We start from the raw sequence: 17,755 nt of genomic DNA, 5'->3' as shown, positions 1-17,755 counted from the left end.
CTGGTACAATCTACTCACATTTTCGATATTAAAGCGTGGGGATAAAGTATTTTTTCCCAGGTGCTTAAGGTGTGCTTGGGGGACCTGTCATTGTACTTATATAAGGCAGCTGGGAGCTAAGTCTTGATCTGCTGAGTCGCGTCTTCTCTTCACTGTTCCCTCTTCCTTACCAGCATCGGCCCTGTAACCCTCTTCAGAAAGAACATGGAACAAAGCAGGACTGCGTCTGTGCCTCCTTCAACTGGGCCAAGCACCCCGGCACACAGAGGTGGGGGTGGTGCTCCATGACACCCCAAGAGGCACAGGCGGCAAGAACAGCAGGGTTTACATCGATCCTATTAAACAAGTACCTTTCCGGTCATTGGAGAGGCCGCGGTTCCGTTGCTGACATTCTTCCGGACATGGTCCGGAACCACGCCGGGGCGGCTGGAAAGGGAGGCAGTCCTGGAGATGGAGCCCTCGGGACTCTTCTTAGAGCCTGGAATCCTGTCAAAGGGACAGAAGGAGGCAGGGACTGCCTTACTGAAGCTGCAGAGGCTTGACCCAAAGTGAGCGAGAGAAGGAATCAGAATACCAAAGTCAAGTTGGTAAATACCAAAGTCAAAATACCCCCAAGTCAGTACAATTTCATGTGGGGGCAAGCAGGGAGTTCCCTGGTGGCCCAGTGGTTAAGATTCTAGGCTTTCACAGCCATGGCCTGGTTCAATACCTGGTCTGGGAACTGAGTCCCTCAAGCCGAGTGGCACGGCCCCCCCCCCAAAAAAGCAGTGGGGACCAAGCAAAGGCAGACCACGAGAACTTACTACATAGCTCTGGATTCCGCTCAATATGAGCAGAGAGCAAATTACGCGAGAGCTCTTCCAAAACTAGACTCTCAGTTTATCAACGCCATCCCGAAGCAGCAGAGCACTGCCCTTCGCCTCGTTCTCATCCTCCGGGTGGCGACCACCAGTCCCACAAAGAAAAACCTCCCGAGGCCTCCACCCTCTGATGGCCCACTTCCCTGCCCACCACGACCACTCCCCGCAAAGAGGACGCGGTGGGGTGAGCCGATATCTAGATGGAGCACAGCTATTCAGGGGCAATAATGTAAAATGCCAGACGGCCTTCCCATTTATGTGCCGAGTCACTTCCATGTGGGGCAGACGGACTGCACTCAGTCCGACCTTCCCTCGGGCTCTGACTCAGCAGCCAGGCAGACGTGGTCTAAGCGTTCTTCCCGGTGGCCGCACTCTGTTACCCCTGACTGGCCGGAGGACAGCTGTATGTCCTTCAGATTTCTCGGTTACTTTCACGCAGGAAAAGGCCAAGGAGGCCTGTCAGGTCGAGAGTGGCGTGTGGGCTCTGGGGGAAAGGGGTGGGGTGGGAGTCGGTTACCGCAGGTAGAAGAGGACGTAGGCCTGCTGGTTCAGAACCACCTTGATGTTGCTGGCATGGACCAAGGAGTCGTTCATCTGGTACCACTGTCCACTGCTTGCCTGAAGCAGCAGAGGGTGAGGACGAAAACCAATGGTCAACACTTCTGTGAGGCTTACTTTTAACAAGCGAAGGACAAGCCTTTTAACTGCCACATATATCCGAGTTTGACTTAGCAAATGCTGCTGCTCAGTCGCCTAGTCAGGTCTGACTCCTGGTGGCCCCGGGGACGGCAGCATGCCAGGCTTCCCTGTCCTTCCCTGTTCCCCGGAGTTTGTTCCAACTTACGCCCATAAAGCTGGTGATGCTGTCTTTCCCAGCATCAAGGTCTTTTCCAATGATTTCACATGAAAATACCAAATAGCTACCTCTGAATATGCCCCCACAAGTGTGCTGGAGACCCCCCCTTCCTTCCTGGCACCCCCAAAGATGCAAGCTTTCCCTCCTGAAGGCTCTTTTCGAAGGTCTGCTTGGCAAAGCCTCTCCCACCAGCATCTGGCCTTCTGAGACTTCTTCGGGGGTCTAAGAACAGGGTACCGAAAGCAGCCCCCTCGTGTCTCACTGCTAGGCCGTCAAAAGTGGAGCCGATCCGAGTGGGACAGGTCAGAAGGACGCCTTTGTGCTCCATGAAGAAGCAGCAATAGGACATGGACGTAACACAAAGCAGGGCCACTTCCCAGAGTATAATGAGGGCCCACCTGGAGGTGTGCAAACAGGCACTGCCAACCTGCCTCTCCTCACCCCCCGGCCAGGAGGCAGCACATACACCACCCTTGCGGCAGCCAGATGCTGACACCGGAGCCACTGACCTTCACGTAGCAGTAATAGTGCCCGGCGTGGCAGCTGTAGCCCGAATGGACGAGGACAGCGTACAGCCCGTACATGACAGGCTCGCCACTGCTCTGGGACATGTACGGGCGGATGTTCAGGAACTCTGGGTAGCCCACATCCTGTTGGAAGAGCCAAGGAACAGGAAATTACAATTCATCAGTGAGAGTAAGGGTCAACTCGCCCTCCCAATCAGTGGGTCTTAAACTATGTGGGGCGACAGGCACCCAAGGCTGAGGCAGGAGCCTCCTCTGGTCAGTGATTTAAAAAGAAAGCAGAAAACACATCCTTTTTAAGGGAGTTTCTCTGAGAAACTCTTACTTTATTGTCCTATCAAGCGATTTACGGTCTCCTGTCTTGGCCGTACGCCCAGACTGGTTCTCTTGCTACCTGGGTCCCACGTGCAGAAGGAGGAGAGCTGTTAGTTCTCCCTCCCGCCCCCAAGCAGAAGACTTTGAGGGGAGGGCAGGGGACAGGGCAGGGACCCAGGGCTTCAGAAAAACAGGCTGACCCCATATGGGCAATTGCAACAGCAGGTTAAAATTTTAATGGATCAGAACAAAGGTCATGCCAAAGTTTATTTCAGGAATGAACAATCTTTTGTAAGCAAATACCATCAGAAGTGAGCCTTGAACGACAAGGGTATAATGTACTACGATTACTGCCTGTGCTCATATGGACTTTTTTAAAAAACGAGGCACAATTTACGTGGAATGAAACAGGTAGCTCTTTGAGGAGCTTACAGTCTGCTGAGTTCTGACCCATCTCCACTGATGGTAACCCACGCTCCATTCTAGAGACAGACACGGACCCAGAAAATCCTCTCTCCAGTGAATGCCCCCATCCTGCCTGTTTCGAGCCCACGGCCAGTGGTTAGTGCTGCCTGTTCCTGGGATTCGCAGGAACAGTCGGTACCTATTTGTGTTTGGCTTCTTTAGATCAACAGAATGTCATGCTATTCATCAACATGTCTTTTCTCATCTACTGCTTAAAGGCAAACACACCCAGTAGGCTCAGGAGCCCCAGTCCAGTCTTGCCGGACACAGGGCCAAAATCAAACAGACCAGTGTCTCTCAAACTGTGTTCTAACAGCAAACTGGTTCCAGGAGGTGTTATGGAGAAACGTGAGCTCCTCTGGGCAGAAGCAATGAGACCTCGTTTAGCACTGATCATCTCCCCGATTTCCTAGAGCCTCGCATGGCGAAGTGCAATGTGAACACGTGAGTGTCAGTAAAATGGAGGAATGAGTGACGCCCTCAATAACTGAGTCTAAGAAACTCTTCATAATAAATTCCCCTGGGAGATTCAAAATGCAACACAGCTTAATAAAGGCTCTGAGAAGGCCTTCAATCAAAAACAACTGTTTTAGGGGCTTCCCTGGTGGCTCAGTGGTAAAGAATCTGCCTGCCAGTGCAGGGGACATGGCTCAATCCCTGCTCTGGGAAGATTCCCATGCCACGGAGCAACTAAGCCCATGTGCCCCACCTACTGAGCCTGTGCTCTAGAGCCCAAGAACCTCAACTACTGAGCCCACGTGCCACAACTTGTGAAGCCCAAGAGAAGCCACTGCAATGAGAAGTCCGAGCACCGCAACCAAAGGGTAGCCCCTACTCCCTGCAACTAGAGAAAAGCCCAAGCAGCCGCAAGACTCAGCTTAGCCAAAATAAACAAAACAAAAAAAAAGAATTATTTTCATGTTGGGTGGCATTTCCCAAGCTCAGCTGAACACAGAATATCTTTCAGGGTACCATGCAACCATCCTGCAGAACAGCAGTTTGGGAAATGCTGACCTAAACAAGCCCCTACCACCACCAGTGAGGACACTGAAGCTGAGACAAGCACCTTGCCCAAAATCACACAGCTAGGCTCCACCAACTGAGAACAGGTCTTCGGAGCCTTATAAAACAAGGCACCATCTACTACACCAGCACTCTGCAGAAGCTTTTTCCTCTACACGCCACAGAGAAGCGCAGCATGGAGCTGCACCTGCTCTGGGGCAAACACGACGCGGGAGATGGGAGCTACACAGAGCAGCCGTCATCACCTTGGTTCTTAAGGCCACCTGGACCCTCCATTGCAGGAACACCCCAAGCACAAGCAGAGTCTGGGGGGAAAAAAGACATTCTTGAACTTGACTGCCTAACAATCGTTTAGGGATTTTTGCAGAAATGCAGGCTCCTGGGCCCTGGCTTCCAGAGACTTGAATCCACTCTCTCTGAAACAGTCTGGAATCTGAATTTTAAAAAGTGCCGACCATGAGGTCCAGGGCACTGGCTTGAGGGCTCACCTTGGTGATCTTCCCCCCACTGAAGTTGGCAAAGCGCTTGAGCGAGAGCGTCAGGACGTTGGATGTCCGGTGGATAGTGAACCGCTTGCTGGCTGGAACCTTCTTTTTGCATCTGCGAGGAAGGGGAGAGGAAGAGCTATTGGCCTGTGCTCTGAGGACTCCTGTCCTCACACAGGGTTAGCATCAGAACATCAGGACCTGCTTTTTAAAAAATTTTTATTTGGCTGCATCGGGTCTTAGGGGCAGCAAGTGGGAGCTTTCGTTGTGGTGCAAGGATGATGCTCTGGTTTTGACACAAGGGCTTAGTTGCTCCCAGGCACGTGGGAATCTTAGTTCCCCGACCAGGGATGGAACCCCCGTCCCTTGCACTGCAAGGCAGATTCTTAACCACTGGACCAGGAAGTCTCCCGAGACCTGCTCTTTAACAAGGAGTCTTCTTGAATGAGAAGAAATAGTCACGGTTGTCCTAGCTGCCACTCAGGTCGCACTTAACCCTGCACCCCTAAAAATCAAATCAACGTCACTTACGGAAAGGAAAGCAACAACAGGGCAAGGACTAGACAAAAGGTGGAGATTCTAACACAAAAACGAAGCACTTTTCCCACCGGGAGACTAAGTCAGATGCATGGAAAAATAACGGGGCTAACACAGGAAAAAACAAATTCAAGCAGATGTGGCCAAGAGATAAACAGGCAGGCAGGAAATCACCGAAAGCAAAGCCAGAAGAAGAGGAAATGAAGGGGGAGAAGAGAGAGGCTAAAGTGAACAGCGTCTAGAGCTGAGGGGCGTGAACTGAGAGGGACAAAAAGCAGGGTTCTGGCACAGAATCATAAACCTAAGAAAACACAGGGAGGGAAACCTTCTTTAGTGATTATGGCTTTTAATGACCTGGATATAAGGTAACATACCCATACTCTGAGACTAGACAACCCTAAAGAAAAGAAGGTTAGAGTCACGTCTGCTGAAATAAAAAAAATGACCTGGATGTAAGGTAACACACTCACAGAGACTGAACAACCCTAAAGAGAAGAAGGTCAGAGTCATGTCTGCTGAAACGGAAAAGTCCCGAGGACCACTCAAGTCCAAACCGGAAGCTGCAGAGCATGGCTCATGGAGGCGGCAGGATGGCCTCCACATGCAATCACCCCACTTCTGGGCCTCAGTTCTTCTTCCTGTGGAATGGAGTAACAACAGGCCCTGCCTCACACGCGCGTGCACGTGAGCCCCTCAGAACAGAGAGCAGCCTGGGGTAAGTGCCACATGAGTGGCAGCTAGGACAGCCACAATTATTTCCTCATCTGTGCTGTTTCAAGGCTTTTAGTTTTAAGACATATTACACCACTCAAGACCGTGGACAGTGGTCAAGAGTTCCCTGGCGGTCCAGTGGTTATGACTCGGCGTTGTCACTGCCGTGGCCTGACTCAACCCCTACTCGGGGAACCGAGATGCCACAAGCCACGAGGCTTGGCCAGAGAGAGAACGTGGACGGCCACCGCCTGCGGGGGCGAGGGAGGGACGGCACCTGGGTCAGGTTAGGTGACGTGTTTTACCTTGCAGGCTGGCTTGATCTTTTTGGCCACGATCAAACCGAAACTTACTTTGCACACATATAGGCATTCTCTCCGCTCAGGACATCTGGTTTCACAAAAAGTTCCAGAGCACGCACGATGTTTGCAGCTTGCTGAGAAGGACAGAAACAGGGAGTACAGTGAACAGCGGAAGAAAAAGGCTGACTCCAGAAATGCCAAACGTAAGGTCTTTTTCACGCTGAAGCAGCAGATCACGGCACCTCACTTGCCTAAGAACTGGCCTGCTCGCTGCCGCCTTCTGGGAGTCAGAGCATCCCATCACAGGCAACAGGGAGCCAGGCTGCTACTCCTTCTCTGTGGACCGGGATCACAGCCCCAGGGGTTTATCACGGCCGTGTGGGTCTGATCCAAACCTCAAGCTGAGGTGAGCTCAGCTCCGGCAGCCTCAGAGCGGGGACAGAGGAAGGCTGCTCGGAATTGTGCGCCCTCTGCGTGGAAGCTCCCCGCACCACGCAGGCCTCCCTGCTCAAGCCCTGCACGTGGTGGGGTCGGTATTCACATCTGAGGGCACAAACTTTTTTTTAACCCCTTTTTTTTCAGAGAAAGAAAAAAAGGAACACAGAGGAAGATGGCTAAGACGAAACACACAAGAATGGAGGATTCCAAGTATCTCTTTCCTGATCTACCTGGATCACATGCCCTGATCGGTTTTCCTGTTTTGGGTTTTCTGCCCACTGGCCTCCCCATCCTAATGTAAATGAACATCGATCAGCATGAGGTGTGTACCCGGATTTCCAGCGCCACATCCAAGTAGGGGTCGTAGGTGTCTGAGACGCTCTTGCACATGGAGCACTTCACTGCGAGAGAACAAGGGAATGGTGGGGTGGGTGCAGGGCCCCGGGCCACCACCCCCAGGTCGCCCAGGTTTTCAAGTCTGAGAACTGGAGGCACACTCCCAGCTCCCCAAGATCCCGGGACAGGAAGTGCTCAGGAGGAGAGGAGGGCAAACCCTGAGATGCCTGGCTGGCCTGGCCAGGGGCACTCACCCCCACCCCAAGGGCAGCAGCCACGTCTGATTAACTACAGAGTCCAAGGAAGAGCAACACCAGTGTGTCTACAGACTCTGGACTCTTTGCTCCTCCAAACCCCTTCCCAGGAAGACCGTAGGCAGGGCTGTGGGGCACAGACCAGGCTGGAGGCCTCGGGGGCCTGGCGGGTCAGCCTGGGCACCGACACGAAGCGTTTCGGGTTAATACTCTAACCCCGGCCAGAAGGGACACAGGACGTTTCTCCACTTACCCCGAGATCGGAGGTAGCCTCCAAAAATCTGATGGACCAGGGTTGTAGCCTGCGTCTGACGATCCAACCTGGAGAAAGGCCACGGCCTTCAGGTGGAGGACAAGGGGCCGAGAAACAGGCGGGCACCCCACCAGGCCCCATCCCATCACCTACTCAGCGGCAACTCCGCCTGGAGATCTCCCCTAGAGCAGCCACCTCCCGTGGGACGCCCTCCTGCCCTCTCAGCAGGCGGCCTCACCTCCCACTGGGAGCAAGAGGCCCGATGAGCCTGCAGGCCAACCCTGCCTCAGTGCTCCCTGCTCCCGCTCCAGCTCTGCCCTCAGTCCCGCGTGGGCACCACACTTTCTGGAGGCTGCACGCGTGCTGCTAATCCTGCTCCTCTCTCCGTAGGCGGCCCCTTCCCGCCTCCTGCAGAGCGAGCCAGGGCGCCCTGGTCTCAGCCTCCCGTCCAGGCCACATGACTGTTTATGGCTGTGCTGCCCACACATGGGCAGCTGGCCAAGGAGTACAGCCCAGAACACACGGGGGCCAACACTGGGCCAGCAGACTTCTGCTCTGCAAAACTAGGAAACGAAAAGCAACTGCCATCGTCTGTCACCAGCACTCATCAGAGGAGGGACATTATCGGTCCAAAGATCGGCAAGGACATAACTTCAGACACACCCAGACCCTCTGGGTGGGATGCCCCCAAGACAACAGGATCCGTCAGGACAGGAGCCCGGAGGACCACACAGGGACATACTCTCAGCCCAGCTGGGATGCAGGGATAGCGTAGACATTCAACTACCCAGAAGCAGGACAGCAGAGCCAGACCAAGAAGCTATCCGAGACGCTGCCACTGAGCGTTCCACCCGAGACTGAGGTGGGGAGGAAACGGGAGGAACTACGGGACGAGGCCTGTGCGGCACCTCCCCTGAGGGGAGGCTCCTGGGAGTCCTGGCAGCCGGACGTGCTCCCCGGGGGCAGCAAGGGCAGACAGGCTCCTTGCGGGGAGGGGGAGGCAGGGCAAGGGGAAAAAGGAGTGTCCTGAACAAGAAGCAAACAAACAAAAGATACCAAGGCCACACCCCTTCTCAGTCCCGATAAGAGCCACCCACCCCCAGCGTGCGCTTCGCTGCGCGGCCAGAAGGGGGAGCCCGAAGTAAGAACCAGGCCAATCGCCAAATCCTCATTAGTATCTGAAAGTTAGGGGGCTGCCAGTACAAAATAAGAACCAGCCCCTGGGGGCAGTGCCAAAACCCCGGGGTGAACTGAAGACCCCAAACGAGCGCGTGGGGAGATGGAAGACCACTGTGAACAAGCCTTAAAACCAACATGACCAAAAGGAGAGAAACTTCACTCAACTCGGAAAAGAAATGAGGATTGAACTTCGAGGTGCCCGTGGGGGAGGGACTGAGGGGCACGGGAAAGGGGAGGGCGGGGAGGCTGTGTGTGTGTGAGTGTGGCAGGGACAGCTGAGATGCGAGACCACCAACAGCCCAACACCCAGAAAGGGAACCGTACGATCAAATACATAAACCAGAATACAAGAAACACTCCCAGGAATTAAAGGGAAAAGGGACCTCTAACACCAGCAGAAGCAACGCCAGCTTGTTTTCCCGAGGGCAGGGTTACTTCCCAGCCAGGGCGAGGTCACCGAAGACAGACGGCTTCACCGGGAGACGCGTCAGGTTCAACTCCATCAGTCTCATCCTCCGAAACAGAGCTTTCCCATCCTCACGGCTACAACTCAACTTAACCTTCCTGAAGGGCGTTCCAGACACGACTCCTCAGCCATACTTCAGAGTCCAGCACTCAGTTCCATTCCAAGCCCAGGCAGCAGCACTTCCTGCCTGCTTTCTCTCAACTGAACCCACAAACCCAGGAATGATACAAAAACATTCTTGCAGCAGCTGTTTCACAAAAGGGAACACTGGTCTATGCACCCAAATTTGGGCGGAGCGAACCTCAAAAATCATCATCTCCTTACCCTTGAGTTTTCCTGCAGACTTTCAAGTTCTTGCCTAAAGATTACACTTCCCACTGCCCCATCCTCGGGACTGAAATGACAAGGCAGTTTTAAAAAGATGGGGAGAGCCCCTGTCAGTAGAAGGTCCTTGGAGAGATCTATTAGAGCATGTCCCTCTGCAAGCTGCTGGGAGAGACGCCGCCACCTGACCTGCAGCAGGAGAGGCCCTTTCTGGGGAAGCGGTGGGTCCGCTGTGGATGCTCAGGGGCCCAGTGTGGACGTCCACAGAGGCAGCATGGGGGGAGGGCAGCACGTACTTGGCACAGCCGCTCAGGCAGGCCTTCTGCATGGCGTCGATGGTATACCGCAGAAACTCATGTGCGTCCTCCTGGTTCCCAAAGCGGAAGTGCCGGGCGATCTCTAAGGAGGGAAGGAAGACACGTCAGGCCAGCTGAGAAGAGCCCCCGCCTTCTCTTCGCATGTCCCATTCCCGCTGGTCTCATGGCCATCTCTTAGCGGACCCAGGACTAAACCCAAGTGAGGAAATGGAGCCCTGCGTGACGCCCTACGTCCCAGGCACCTCCCTGATGGCAGTTATCTTCCCAGTGAGACCCTCTACAGGTAACAGAAAGCACGAATGGACACCAAGCAGTAAGGATATGAGCTCCGCTAATTAATTAAGCTGGCTTTTCAGGAGCCAATACAGACCATGGCAGATCACCACCATGTCGGCCCAATACAACACACACAGGCTTCAAAAAGCCAATGGGTGGGCCTCCCTGGTGGTCCAGTGGTTAGAAATCTGCCAACACAGGGGACACAGGTTCAATCCCTGGTCCAGAAAGACCCCACGTACCATGGGCAACTAAGCCCATGCACCGCAGCAACTGAGCCCGAGCGCAGAGCCTGCAGGCCCCAACCACGGCGGCGCGTGCGCCCCAGAGCCCGGCTCAGCAACGAGAAGCCACTCCAAGGAGAAGCCCACACGCCGCAGAGCCTGCAGGCCCCAGCTACGGTGGCGCGTGCGCCCCAGAGCCCGGTTCAGCAACGAGAAGCCACTCCAAGGAGAAGCCCACACGCCGCAACCAGAGAGTAGCTCCCACTTGCCACAACTTGAGAAAACCTGCGAGCGGCAACGAAGACCCAGTGCAGCCCAATAAATACATAAATACGTGAAATAAAACAACAGCAACAAAACTAAGGACCCACCTCTGCCAAGCAAAACAGAAGCCTGACTTTCACAACACATGGACCTGGCTCCTCAGACGCTGAGAAAAGGTCTCGCAGCACTTCCTCACCTACCTCCCCGCCCGAAACACACAGCCCCTGGCCTGGCCAACCCGCAGGATCCTGGGGGAAGGGGCCGGGGTGGGGGTCACCACTGGCTGACATGGACTGCCCCATGTCCATCCAACCCCCGGGCCGGCTTTAGTCTGCTCCACTCTGTGCACGAGGCCTCCAGGCTCGAGCCTACTCCCACCTCCTGCCCTCCGCCAGCACCCCTGGCAATGCCGCCCTCCCCAGGAGGAAGCCGCTCTTACTTCGCAGGTCCCGGATGAAGGACACGGGCTTGATGGCGTTGCCACTGTTGGCGAAGGCCTGGATGATGTGGTTCTGCATGACGCACAGCATGCAGAAGCTGCCCTGGTGACCTGCGGGCGTGGACACGCGGTCACGGTAGGGCCCTGGGAGTTCCCAGGAGAGCTGACGACACAGCCTCCTGGCTGGCAGAAAGCAGAGCCCCCCAGCCCGCCCAAGCCCTGCAAGGCTGGTGGCACCTGGGAACCCATCTCTCCGTGAGACCCAGCCCACGGAGTGTGAGCTGCCAAGCTCGGTTTAGAACGTGTCCTCTGACCTGCAAATCACATCACATGGTCAATGACAGAGAACATTTTGGGCTTCCCGACAGACACCCCCTTCACTCGCTCTTCACCGTGGAACCTCTGCTCTGCTGCCCCCAGGACACATCTGGGCTCAGCCAGCTCCGGGGAGACCCCAGGCACCTGCTCCCTCCCAGTCTACCTGCCCGACTCTGCGGCTCTGCTGCCCCAGGGGACACCTACATGGAGGCGGGACCAGTTGTTGCTGACCAGATGGTGCCCCCTAGGCTGGGCCAGCCCCCTGCTGGGATAAACTATTTGTTCCCCCAGGCATTAGGCTAGACAGTGCTATACTTCTGTGCGTGTGTGTGCTCAGTCGTGTCTGACTCTTTGTGACCCCCTGGACTGTACGTAGCCCACTCCTCCGTCCACGGGATTTCCCAGTCAAGAATACTGAAGTGGGTGGCCATTTCTTCTTCCAGAGGCTCTTCTTGGCTCAGGGAGTGAACCTGCGTCTCTTCCGTCTCCTGCACTGGCAGGCAGATCCTAGCTATGCTTCTAATTATGAACTATCTTAAATACAAAGAGAAGAGCAAAGACGACACCCCATTTTAGGTGATTTGTAAGGCAAGCACAGGTGTGACAGCTGAACTCCCCTCTCAGCCTCTCACACCCCCGCGCCCCACGTCCTCCGTCTGTCCCTTGACCTCTGGCAGCAGGGACCCGCTGACAGGTCAGCGCTGTTCCCAGTCATGGATTCACCCTACTCCACACGTGGCACTCACCAGCGCACTGCAGCTGCACGTTTAAGCTCGCTTTCTATGAACTGTACCAAGCTGCCTTTTAGCCCTCCCTCCAGACCGCAGTCCATCCACACAGTCCCCTACTCACTCACGTCAACCCCTCCCTCTTCCTACAGTCACAACGCTGGGGTGAATGGTCCCGTACCCACCTCCTGTATGCCTGAGGGTTTCTCTAAGGCACACACCTACAAGATACACTTCTGGGTCCAAAGGCAAGCACATCCCTAGTTCTTCAAGATACTGTAACCTCAAATATAGTGCATGTCCTTCCCAAACAGATCCGACCAGGGATCAAACCTGGGCCCTTGGCACTGAAAGCTCAGAATCCCAACCACTGGACTGCCGAGGAATTCCCCCCAATTTCCAATCTGTCTATGACTTCTGCTGCAGGAATATCATTTTCAACCAAGGAGAGCGTCACTCCCTCCTGCCTCCTGCGTCACTGCTCTGGCCGGGACCAGCACATCAAACATCAAACGCAAGCGCACAGAGCAGCCCTCCTTGCTTCTCTCCTTACTTTAAAAATGTACTTCTGGTATTTTCCTACGCAAGCGCACAGAGCGGCACTGCTTGCTTCTCTCCTTACTTTAAAAATGTACTTCTGGTATTTTCCTACGCAAGCGCACAGAGCGGCCCTGCTTGCTTCTCTCCTTACTTTAAAAATGTACTTCTGGTATTTTCCTACGCAAGTGCACAGAGCGGCCCTGCTTGCTTCTCTCCTTACTTTAAAAATGTACTTCTGGTATTTTCCTACGCAAGCGCACAGAGCGGCCCTGCTTGCTTCTCTCCTTACTTTAAAAATGTACTTCTGGTATTTTCCTAATTGGAATGTTTTGTAGTTTTTGCAAGACACCTTTTATAAACATTAGTAAAAATTCTTTCTGTTGCTACTGTGCTGAGTTTTCTTTTAATCGTAATTTTTTTGGGGGGACATCTATTTCCAAGTGCCGTTTCTCTCTTAATCTATTAATTAAGTGACAGCAACTAAGGTAGCAAAACTAACAGTCATGTACATAGAACCTGAGGCTTCCCTGGCGGCTCAGACGTTAAAGAATCTGCCTGCAACACGGAAGACTGGGGTTCGATCCCTGGGTTGGAAAGGTCCCCTGGAAAAGGAAATGGGCTATCTGCTCTAGTATTCTTGCTTGGAGAATCCCATGGACAGAGGAGCCTGGCAGGCTACAGTCCATGAGGTCGCAGAGAGTTGGACACGAGTGAGACACTAACACTTTCATGTAGAACTTACTGTGTGCCAAGGGCTATTCTAAGCACTGTATGTGATTCACTGAAGTTTTATAAAAACATTACGAAGGCGATATTATTATTAGTTTGCAGATGGGGGACCAGTCAGGTGACTTCCAAGGACACAGCCACTGGGTGGCAGAGCCAGGACGTAAGCCAGGCCGGCCGGCCTCGGGGTGCTCCCGCAGCTGCTGTGCTCTGCTCGCTCCACAGTCACACGTGGAGACTGCCTGACGTCAGAACATCCCCGCGTTTCTAGCATGAGCACAAGCTGCTCACAGTGGTTACAAGACTCCTGAATTTGCTGGTACTTTACCTAGAATTTTTACATATCTATTCACGAATGAGATGGAACTTTAATTTTTCTCGTATTGTGCTGGTTTAATTTTGTTACCCAAATCAAGAGAACCCCACTGAATGAGCTAGGAAGTTTCTCTCTTTTTCTTTTACTCTGGAAGAGGTTGTGAAGCATTGAAATGATCTGTTTCTTAAAAGTTTCAGTAAAACTCATTCACTAACTGTCTCAGCCTGGTGTTTTCTTCATGGGGAAAAAAGTTAACCACTGATTTAATTTTGTTAACGGTTGAAAGGTTAGTCAGACTTTCTGTTCTGTTCTGTTTGGCGAAGTTATCCTTTCTTTCATCTTTAGTTTACTGATATTCAATTTCCACTTTGGAGAACATTTTATGATGCACGAAAAATGGTGCTACTATAATGGATGCGATAACTGAACGTACGTATTTTGGAGGTGTTTTCCAAAAGCCCTTTCTGCTGTCTAGGTGATTACTTTCAGATCAGTTTAGAGACTGTTACTCTACCTGGATTCTCTTCCACTGCCCATCCTGCGGCCGGCACACCTCAAATTTACAATTTATCAGTCACTACGTAGCATGAACCTGACTCCTAAATCTGACCCAGGCTAAGAATGGCAGCACCAGGAGAACACGGGTTTGTCCAAATAAGGGAAAGTCTGGTCCTGAGCACCCACAGCGGCCCCGCGGCAAGGGCACGCTCAGAGCCGCGCATGTGCAACAGACCCCCCAGCCCCGCGCTCACTCACAGCCCCGCGTGTGCTCCTTGGAGAGCAGGTAGTTGGCCAGGGGTGGCGTGTAGGTCAAGCACTGCACGGTGGAGTTGAGGAAGCAGGTGTTGCCGAGGTTGTGCAGGCCGGCGCCCACGCGGTACACACGCCCCCAGCGCAGTGACAGCCGCTCCACCGGGAAGAGCACCTTCTGGGGCGCGGGGACCCCGTCGCTGCAGCTCTCGTAGGCGTGCTCGCTGCCTGGAGTGGGGGGACAGGATAGAGGAGAGCCTGATGTCCGAGCCCCAACACAGTCCACAGGCGCAAGCTCAGGAGGTGGCATCTGGGGGTACCTGGGTCCCCACTCCAGAGCGCAGGAGGAAGCTTGTGACCCCACAGCTCTCCTCGACGGCCTTGGCCTGGAGCCCCAGAGCCCCTCTGTGCACGAGCTTTCGCGGACAGCTGGAGTCAGCACGCCCTGGCGCTGACCCCACCCACGTCGCCTTCTAGTTTCCAAGCCCTGTTCCTGAACCTCTCGAGACAGAGCTCGCTCTCACCAACCCTGTTCTGTTACTCCTGCGGCTAAAACCTACTGGCCCCACGCCCGACCCTCACAGCTGACCACACTGTTGGTTCTGTTCCCACTACTGGTCAGTGTTTCGTCCCTCTGCCTGTCAGCACACGGCTGGGCCCTCTCGGCACCACCCTCTGCGTCTGTACCCTGTCTCCGGGCCGGTGGTTCATCTCCGCTCCGGTGGCACCCGGCTCCCTCTGTCCTGGGGTTCAGCAGCACGTATTTGCTTTTCAGTGACTCCAGCTGGTAGGAGAAACTCTTGCTGGCCGGCTCAAACTCCAGCTTCTGCAGAAGGACCTTCTTGGCAGAGGCGGCCAAAAGCTTCCCCAGATCCCCATCGTCAGCCGAATCCCTGCGGCCAGGCTTGAGGGCTTCCTTCAGCTTGTCCACGATGGGCATGGTGCATCACTGGGGGACGAGAACACAGAGCAGCGGGTAAGCAGGCCCCCGGAGCAGAGCATCCCTCCTCTGACAACCCCTCCTGGGCCTTAGGGATGGGTCCCTTCTCTGACAACCCCCTCCTGAGCCTTAGGGATGGGTCCCACCATGAAAGCAGCTCTGGATCAGCCGCCGATCCTACAGAGCAAGCGGAAGACACAAGACCGCTCAGACACAGCAGCATCCACCCCTCTCTTCTCAAAACAGACACAGTGCCTCCGCCAACAGCGCTAAATAGACAGACCTCCCTGAGGAGGTCAGACTACCCTCTTCATGTCATCTCTTCAAGAAGTAGCATAGAGTAGGCACTTCCCTGGTGGGCCAGTGATGAAGAATCTGCCTGCCAATGCAGGGGACACGGCTTTGATCCCTGGTCCAGGAAGATCTCACACTCCTCGGGGCAACTAAGCCCCTATGCCAAAACCACTGAGCCTGTGTGACGCAACTATTAGCTTGGTGCAAAAGTAATCGCGGTTTTGCATTGTTGCACTTTGCGGTTTGATACTGGAAATACACTCTTACATAAATGTGATTATGCTATACATCATTTTAATGCATATTTCTCGCTTTCTGTTTTTTTTTTTGCTAATGAACTAAATTATTTGCTATTTTACATTTAGACTATAGAAATGTTAGACAAAAAGCAAAATCGAGCCTTTTTTTATTCACATTCAAAGTGGGTCATAAAGCAGTGGGGACAATTTGCAACATCAACAATGCATTTGGCTCAACTGCTAACGGATGTACAGCGCAGTGGTGGTTCAAGAAGCTTTGCAAAGGAGACGAGAGCCAGGATGATAAGGAGCGCAGTGGCCGGCCGGTGGAAGGTGACGATAACCAATTAAGAGCCATCAACAAAGCTGCTCCTCTCACAACTACACAAGAAGCTGCCTAAGAGCTCAACGTTTCAGCATCTGAAGCAAACTGGAAAGGTGAAAAAGGCTCAGACGGTGGGTGCCTCATGAGCTGACTGGAAAAAAAATGTCATTTTGAAGTGTCATCTTCTCTTATTCTACACAACAAACCATTTCTTGATTGGATTGCGAAGTGCAACGAAAAGTGGATTTTCTATGACAACCAGCAACCATCAGCTCAGTGGTTGGACCAAGAAAAAGCTTCAAAGCACTTCCCAAATTCAAACTTGCACCAAAAACAGGTCATGGTCACTGGTGGTCTGTTGCTGGGTCTGATCCACCACAGCTTTCTGAATCCCAGTGAAACCATTACATCTGACAAGTATGCTCAGCAAGTCTATGAGATGCACCAAAAACAGCCATGCCTGCAGCCATCACTGGTATAACAGAAAGGGCCCAATTCTTCTCCATGACAATGCCCGACCACATGTCGCACAACCAACGCTTCAAGAGTTGAACGAACTGGGCTACAAAGTTTTGCCTCATCCACCACATTCACGTGACCTCTCGCCAACTGACTACCACTTCTTCAAGCATCATGACGACTTTTTGCAGGGAAGACGTTTTCGCAACCAGCAGGAGGCAGAAACTGCTTTCCAAGAGTTCGCTGAATCCGGAAGCAAGGATTTTTTATGCTACAGGAATAAACAAACTTACCTCTCATCAGCAAAAATGTGTTGATTGTAAGGGTTCCTATTTTGATTAATAAAGACGTGGTTAAGCCTAGTTACAATGATTTAAAATTCACGGTCCGAAACTGCAATTACTTCTGTACCAACCTAACACTAAGCCCACGCACTGCAACAACCAAAGGCCGTAAGCCTAGAGCCTGTGCTCCGCAACAAGAGGAGCCACTGCAATGAGAAGCCCACGCTGCAACTAGAGAGCAGCCCCCGCTTGTGTGACGAGAGAAAACTGCATGCAGCAACGAAAAGTAAAGTACATACACAAAATTTAAATAAAAAGAAGGAAATACCATCGAGTGACTCTGGACATCACGCCTGGTGTAATCTCCCTCAAAGGGCAGCCACGTGGGCTAACATCTGCTCAAAACCAGGGAAATGCTAACCTCGCAAGACACTCTGGTCACACACACAAATCCACGTAATAAAGGAATTCCCAAGGTGAGTGAGATAAGAGTGAGTGTGTGTGTTCAGACCCACAGTCTTCAAAACCAAGAAGGCCATGAGCCTTAAGGGGCCACCAAACACAAGAGAGGAGGCTGGTCCAAACTGGGATGCGCTGCAAGTGTAAAACACGTGGACTTCGAAGTCTGCAAAGTAAAACGTCTCAGTAATTTTAAGACTGGTTATAAGCCAAAGTGTACTTCTTATTTTATTCGTTTATCTACGGCTGCTCCGCGTCTTCTTTGTCGTCCCCGGACTTCCTCTAGTTGTGGCAAGCAGGAGCTACGCTCTAGTTGCGAGGCACGGGCTTCGCACTGCACCGGCTTCTCCTGCTGCAGAGCACAGGCTCTAGGCGCTCGGGTTTCAGTAGTTGTGGCTCGTGGGCGCTAGAGCGCCGGCTCCACAGTTGTGGCACACCGGCCTAGCTGCTCTGCAGCACTGGGGATCTTCCCAGACCAGAGATCGAACCCATGTCCCCCGCACTGGCGGGCTGATTCTTAACCACCAGA

At 53.3% G+C, this 17,755-nt stretch overlaps 1 protein-coding gene across 2 annotated transcripts in view; it reads right to left on the bottom strand.

Moving 5' to 3' along the window:
- USP36 (ubiquitin specific peptidase 36) overlaps positions 1–17,755 on the bottom strand; it is a 32,792-nt gene that overhangs the window by 11,476 nt on the left and 3,561 nt on the right. Inside the window, exons 3-13 of one of the 2 annotated variants that reach the window (XM_061389839.1) lie at positions 14,914–15,175; positions 14,233–14,454; positions 10,849–10,959; positions 9,625–9,727; positions 7,360–7,427; positions 6,847–6,917; positions 6,130–6,212; positions 4,532–4,643; positions 2,226–2,366; positions 1,378–1,478; positions 351–486 (exon numbers count right to left, since the gene is read on the bottom strand). In XM_061389839.1, coding sequence (XP_061245823.1) covers positions 351–486; positions 1,378–1,478; positions 2,226–2,366; positions 4,532–4,643; positions 6,130–6,212; positions 6,847–6,917; positions 7,360–7,427; positions 9,625–9,727; positions 10,849–10,959; positions 14,233–14,454; positions 14,914–15,166 — 1,401 coding nt within the window. In that variant the 5' untranslated portion in view covers positions 15,167–15,175. Of the gene's footprint in view, positions 1–350; positions 487–1,377; positions 1,479–2,225; positions 2,367–4,531; positions 4,644–6,129; positions 6,213–6,846; positions 6,918–7,359; positions 7,428–9,624; positions 9,728–10,848; positions 10,960–14,232; positions 14,455–14,913; positions 15,176–17,755 lie in introns of those variants that run through there. The other variant, XM_061389840.1, reaches the window with a different exon arrangement.

This window comes from Bos javanicus, chromosome 19 (assembly GCF_032452875.1).
Source record: "Bos javanicus breed banteng chromosome 19, ARS-OSU_banteng_1.0, whole genome shotgun sequence".
In the NCBI taxonomy this organism is placed as follows: Eukaryota; Metazoa; Chordata; class Mammalia; order Artiodactyla; family Bovidae; genus Bos; species Bos javanicus.
The sequence above is the reverse complement of the archived record's forward strand: the minus strand, read 5'-3'. Positions and strand labels throughout refer to the sequence as shown.